Here is a 6780-nt window from a genome sequence, read left to right as displayed (position 1 = left end):
AAAAAAAAAAAAAAAAAAAAAAAAAAAAACCTAAAGCAATGTGGTATTTTTGATACAAAAATCTATATCAACTACGAGATCCGATCAACCTTGTTGAGATCGGAACTGATGTGTGCGTGATTACGATAATCAGCGATGGGTGAATGATAACGTTAGAAAGTAAATGACAAATAAAACTTTTAAAGTGGTTCCGCGAAGTTAACAGCCTACGTCCACTGTGTTTTTCATATATGTTGTGAGAGCTAACAATGTAGTTTTAATCCAGAATTCGTATCCCCTTCCTTATCGTTTTAGGGGGTTTATATATAAGATTTGCATAAAGGAAAGAGCAAAATTAAGGGGATTACAAATGGTTTAAATCATAATTCTGATATCTTTGCAATTGAGCGCTATATCGCACAACGACAACTATTGATCCAATCATTCCTTCGATATCCAGGATCTAAAGTAATCTGGAGATTGATTAATTAATTTCTCGGATTGTCCGCGACTAGCTTGTGCTGGATCGAGGTACGGCTCGACGAGCTTATACTGGGTCGATCAGTCATAGTTGTCGAGATCATTTTGGGTCGAGCTACATCCTTACATTGGCCCAAGCTTGGTGGAGAAACCACACACAATAGGTATTAAAGTCTAAATTTCCATACTAGTATGGTCTTTGTAATTTAAGGAAACATAAAAGGGTCAATTGTAATTACACTTGTCTAATATTGACTTGACCAAAAAGAGTTTGAAAAAAGATCTAGCTGGCTCAAGTTTGACTCTCCTTCCCACTTAAAGTTGAGACCTAAATGATCGTTTTTATATGATATTAGTTGCTTACAATTAATGGATGAGGTGATAATTTTGTTATATTTATTAAAACCTAATAATTTAGTTCAAGAGGTACCAAACAAATGCATCCATTAAAGTTTTCATTAATCCTCTTATTCTTCTTGATTTATTTTCTTTTTCTCATCTTAAAAGTTCCCAAAGCTACTTATTGTCCAACTCCAAGGTTCCCCCATCCTTAAGAAACATAGTTGTCAAAATTCCAACACTGCTTGTAGAAGATAAGTAATAATTAGGGTAAAGACTTAGCAAGTTGATTAGGAGTGTTTGACGATGGATGGAGAAGAACCATTTGATCGATTTCTTAATACAACAATTCATTTAAGTCGTCTTTTTATTAGGCTAAGAATTAGCCAGTTGACTAAGAATGTTTCAAGTCGGAGAAGAACCATGTGATGAGTACTTATACTTTCTTATTGAGATAATTCATTGTCGTCTCTATGAAGCTTGCATATTGCAGGAAGACTTTACCAGTCCTTTCTTTTGTTAGCTTTGGGGATTAAACTATTACTTTTTGAAAGACTGGGACCAGAACAATTTACCTAAACTTTCAAGATCTCGCCATTTGGGGATCAATCAAGCATCAATTCAACATTCTACAACAAACTTCGTCGTTTAGTTTGTGAAGATGTTAAATGGGTAATGGCAATTTGTGAGCTGTGTCAGTAAATTAATGTCCTGGTCACAGAGACTAGTTAGTGTTATTGGTAATGGTCCCCTTATTTCTTTTATGAAGTGAACAGTTTTGTTTGTTTTGTCAATTAAGCAAGGATGTTTTGAGAGTAAGGTAGGTAGGATCACTGTGAGAAGATTTCGAAATTAGACAAGATGGAAAATGCGTGATTGTCTAAAGTTCTAAACAAAAATATGCATGTGCATGATGAGTGCATCATATAACTCTCTGTAGCAGTCTTGGTCTCTCCCCCATTTTTTTTTTTTTGGGTCAAATTTAGCAGAACCTTTGGATTGAATTCATGCACTAACTTTCAAGTGGAATAAAACTAGTTCCCAGTCTTGAAAAAGTAGTATTAAAAAGAAAAGATAATAATAAAAGTCAACTTAAAAGGAAGTACAGACGAAGGTAGTTCGGTTTTAAGGATGAAAAAAATAAAGCATTGGGTGGGATGAGAACCGAGTTAACATTGGATTGAACCTGATGGGATTGGAATACGTAGGGATGAGCATGGGTAAAGGATAGCACCGGGAATTTTCAGATCCAATTTTAGTTCCTATAGTGCTAGAACCGAGAAGCAGAATTGGAACTAAGGTCCAGGTACCCGAGTAAAAACAGAATTAAATTATAATTTTGTAAACTTTTGGAGGTATATTGTATTTTTTTGGGGTATATTTGTCATTTCAAAAAATAGGGGTAATTAAAGTTTACTTGGTTTCTCGAAATTAGAAGCTATGTTTCAAATTCCGGTTCCAAGTTTCTAGAAACCAAAACCGACAGTCTGGTTCTGATTTTGGTTTCAAATCTTAAGAATCGACCAGTTTCGATTTCAATATCAGTTCCTTCAGAAAATGCATGTTACTCCAAAACGAACACCCCTAAGAATACGTTTGTATAGCCCATCTACTTATTAGCCTATATTAATTTTTAAATAAGTAATTTAAATTATTAGATAATTATTGACTGAATTAATAAATTAATATGCAATATACGTTGTCGGCCAATCAAATTTGTCAGCTGGTCACATATACAGCTGGTTAGAATCTACCACTAAATGCAGGCTAAGAACAAAATGAAGACAGAATCGCTTGTGAGAATGTTATTGATTTATATTATCAAGGTTCATTTCTATCAGTAATCTGAAAACAGCAATTGAAATTACCATATTTCTTAACTTCAGTTCATCTTACATTTCCCAACAAAGAGTTCTGCTTTATCTCTTAAAACTTCCATTAACATATGCACTTCGAAATTTTAATTCATTGTACATTTCATAAATAATAGCAAATGCACAACAAATACGCCCGACACTTAGCCACCGCAGCAGGAGCCACAAGCAGGTAGGGAACCTATAATTTATGAATAAAAATCACTAAATGTAGAGAGAAATAATGCAAAGAAAATTTATTGCAATTCGAAAAATCAGAAACGTGAAAAGAATGGGGAGGGAGAACTCACTATGGTCATTCCCTCTAACATCATTCAGCCCTCGCACATTATCTAGTCCTCGAGGAGGTCCACGTGGACCACCACCGTATGGACCACTTCCAGGACCTCCTGGGCCGCCACCATCCCATTTCTTGCTAGCACCAGAGCCCTTTCTGTAAGCATCTGACTTTTCCATCTGATAAATTCACGATATTGTGAATGTAAATTTATAAGACAGATGCCAACTTATATTACTGACGTACATGTGTATTAACCAACATTACAAAACCATGACATTACCGAAAACATAGTTGCAAAAAATACGCATATGAAATTGACAATGCCCCAAAAGAAATCTGTGATTGTCCTCAACCGCCAAATTGATCGCTTAGATTTCACTTCACCTGAAACAACATTCATAAAGTTCACATTCAAATCCATTCATAGAAGTGTAAATCGCGAAAACATGGCTAAGGTCAGCCTCAAGAGTATTTTAGAGTACATTTCAATGTGGAACATAAGCTCTTTAATTAAGAAGCATAATTAAGAAAACCAAAACACCAGAGAGGAACATAATGACAGATAATAGATAGCAGATGAATTTTTACAAAAGTAAAGAATGATAACAGAACATTTATCATTTATAGCATTGATATGACACCAAAGAACAACCCTGGCTTGAAGCCTTCCGAAGAGAAATGAACATACATTGTATTAGTTTGATACATGTGAGACAAGATAGGATATTATAGATGAAGGAACCCAATGACTTCCACTCCATCAAGGTTTAACTCAACTACCGAATGCAGGGATAATATATTAATCTTTGTCCTCAAAATGGTTTTGATTCTGAAACTCTACATGTAAATGGATTTAATCATTCAATGCTCAGACAGTAAAAGCCTAAGGTTCCAACCGGAGGTGCTAATGTGAAAGTACCAGTCATCGCTGAAAATTAAAAAAATAAATGCAATAAACATGATTTCAAGACATTCTGATGAGCAAGCAACAAAGACACAAGGATTCATATCATTACTGGCTTGATGGTTTGTTTAACTCGCACAATAGAACAAACAAAAAAAGAAACATAACCACCAAACTGCGCAAGAAACAGTACCCATGTTTGCTAGAACAAGACAAGAAGAAGCTATGTGAGTGGGTATATTAATGTGTGTTTTGCTTTAGAAAGAGGGGTGGAGAGATGCTTGAGAAATCAATTAACAGTCATCAAACAATTTTTCCTTTGTAACATCGCTATTTGAAACTTTAAACCCTCTGAAATACAGAAATAAACTTAAGCAGCATATTCTATAGTGGCATGATGAGGTGCAATAAAAAGGATATGAAGGGAATAACTGCATGCAGGTAGAGCTCCCAATAGAGTCTAGTGGCATACAGAAGCTAAACATGCTGGCCATTGGTGGCAGATCAACATTCAACAGGACTCAGTACAGTACATAGATATTTAATTCATTATGCAAATACTTAATTGATCCAGAATCAAAATCAACAGTCAAGAACAGAAGTTGAGAGAGAGAAGAAGGAATAAACCAAACTAAGAATATATACAATTAAAAGCACAAAATTAACTATAAGAAATTCAACTAAAAAACAGCAAGTAAAATACTGTCAGGATTCACAATCAGGTAGTAGCTTCAGCAATAAAGGAAACATATCCCAAAATAATCTAAGAAAATGAGTACATATTATGATGTATTGCAAATTTAAACCTTATCTATCATATCATAAAAAAATTACAACCACGAAATACATAATATCAGCCTCACTATATTCTATTTTTCAGTTAAGATGTTTTATTACGAGCCACTGATAAAAAATCTCAGTACCAGATCTGAATGTAGTTAATATATATATATATATAAACCTAATACATTTCACGCGCGGAACTGAGTCTAGTTCGGGTCAATGCCAATCATTTCCTCTTACATTCATATTATAATCAAAACCCCTCCGATCAGTAAGTCTAATTCAGGTCAACGCGATCGTTAAATTTTATGGTAATACGAGAAACCCTCGATTAATTTTCATCCCATCCCACAATCACGCAACAGATGCACAGACCAAAACACCCAAATCTATGTCAACCACTAATTCAGAAAATAAAATAATTTAGAATTCATAGAAATGCTCGGTGAACGAACCCCTAAATACATGAGCGTTCAAGAGATTCTAATTAACGATCTATAGGCACAAAGACGAGAAAACATAACAATAATTTGAGAACAAAAACAGGATTGAAAACATCAAATGATTAATCGAAAAGAAGATTTGAAAGAGAGAGGAAAAGTCCTGACCTCGCTCGATGTACGCCATGGGAGCTACTCTAGAATTCTCTGTGAAAAAAGAGAAGCAAAAAATAGAAAACTCCGGCCTTTTATGTGATTTTATGGCTTACGTGTTCGGTTGATTTTGATTGGCTAATCAAACTCAGTTAATAGCTGTTGTGAATTTGGCGTGTTTTGATTGGATGTTTCAAGAATTTACGGTGTTAGGAGAGCTCGAGAACCCCATTTTTAAATTAAGCTAATCTAATGTAGTGTTTAAACTATAAACTATAAGGAAGGACTTTTTTGGTTTTTTTTTTTTAAATGATCGGTCGATCTAATGTTTTAAGGTAATTCACAAATATAATAAATGGTTTCAAAATAATTTGATATTAAACAAACCTTCTTGATTATCAAATTAATTCTTTAAGGTTTGAAGAAGTTACATATTATAAATAGAAAAATCTATTATAATAATAATAAAAAAAATTATTTGTTGCAGCCAAAAATTTGTTTTGGTACTATTATTTAGCATAATATTATAGTAAATCCTCAGAAATGAAATTTTTGGAGCACTTTTTGAATAGCGGGTTTTTATTATATGGTATGGTTGGTCCTCTAGACTATGAAGGTGAATTTCTTCAAATATTTAAGGGGCGTTTGGTTTAGGGAATGTTGAATTACTGAAAAGTTAGATTACCTTGAATATTATTGGAAATCTTTAGGAAAATGTGTTTGATTAATTGGTGGGTATGTTATATTAATATGTTTGGTTGGGAAGAATAAATTTGTAGGTATGTTATTTAAATTACTGAATTGTCCTCTAATTAAAGATTATTATTATATTATTTTTTAATATTGATTATTATTTGGATTATTATAACCCTCCTGCATTTGAAAATTTAGCCAAAACAACCCCATAATAAAAGTTTGGAAAATCAACAAAGCACCCCCACCAACTCAGCCATTGCCGACCGTCGGTACCCACCGTAGGTCGCCGACAGCCGGTAGCCTAACGGCGCACGGAAGGTAGGAAATAGCTTCCGTGAGCCATATGGCCATTTCTGGTCAGAGATCTGACCGGAAATGGCCAGACGTGTCAGATCTAGTCGTCGACGGCCAGATCGATGGTTGTTAACGGCCATATCGACACACGACCACAATTTTTGACCTTCCATGCGCCGTTCTGGCTGCGGCAGCGGCTGGCTGCAGTGGTGGTTGTCGGTGGCAGGTGGGTGGGGGTGGTGGCTTGGGTGGGCTGCAATTTGTTTTGAATTCAAGGGTAATTTTATCCAAAAAGTTAATTAATTGGGGTGAAATAGTAAAAGTCATGTAAATAAATTTAAAAATAAGGACATTATTGTCCTAAAATTTTATTAATAAGGGATATAATTGTAACAAAAAAAAGATTACCCTAATAATCTTAGAATATCTAAGAAAATAGAGGTAATTATATTATCAACAATAACTACTATTGGTATTTGAAGATTATCAGAATCCTATATTACTTGACAACCAAACGTGATAATCAAGTAATATAAGATGACATAACTCCAGTAATCC

General features: G+C 34.3%; 1 protein-coding gene across 1 annotated transcript; it reads right to left on the bottom strand.

The window, feature by feature from the left end:
• Window positions 1–2592: 2592 nt before the first annotated feature.
• LOC116133830 (selenoprotein K-like) lies at window positions 2593–5326 on the bottom strand. Its single transcript, XM_031419515.1, has 4 exons — window positions 5248–5326; window positions 3233–3336; window positions 2963–3128; window positions 2593–2853 (listed from the first exon to the last, which is right to left on the bottom strand). The coding sequence occupies exons 1-4, from the start codon at window positions 5264–5266 to the stop codon at window positions 2816–2818; spliced, it is 327 nt and encodes a 108-aa protein (XP_031275375.1). The 5' UTR covers window positions 5267–5326; the 3' UTR covers window positions 2593–2815.
• Between the last annotated feature and the right edge of the window lie 1454 nt (window positions 5327–6780).

This window comes from Pistacia vera, unplaced genomic scaffold (assembly GCF_008641045.1).
Source record: "Pistacia vera cultivar Batoury unplaced genomic scaffold, PisVer_v2 Contig276, whole genome shotgun sequence".
In the NCBI taxonomy this organism is placed as follows: Eukaryota; Viridiplantae; Streptophyta; class Magnoliopsida; order Sapindales; family Anacardiaceae; genus Pistacia; species Pistacia vera.
The sequence above is the reverse complement of the archived record's forward strand: the minus strand, read 5'-3'. Positions and strand labels throughout refer to the sequence as shown.

Excerpts from the sequence above, each read along its gene's own strand:
- LOC116133830 (XM_031419515.1), bottom strand. Across the intron at positions 3,129-3,232 it reads TTTTTGCAACTATGTTTTCG|ATGGAAAAGTCAGATGCTTA; the intron begins GTAATGTCATGG and ends TGAATTTATCAG. Across the intron at positions 2,854-2,962 it reads TGTTAGAGGGAATGACCATA|GTTCCCTACCTGCTTGTGGC; the intron begins GTGAGTTCTCCC and ends CATAAATTATAG.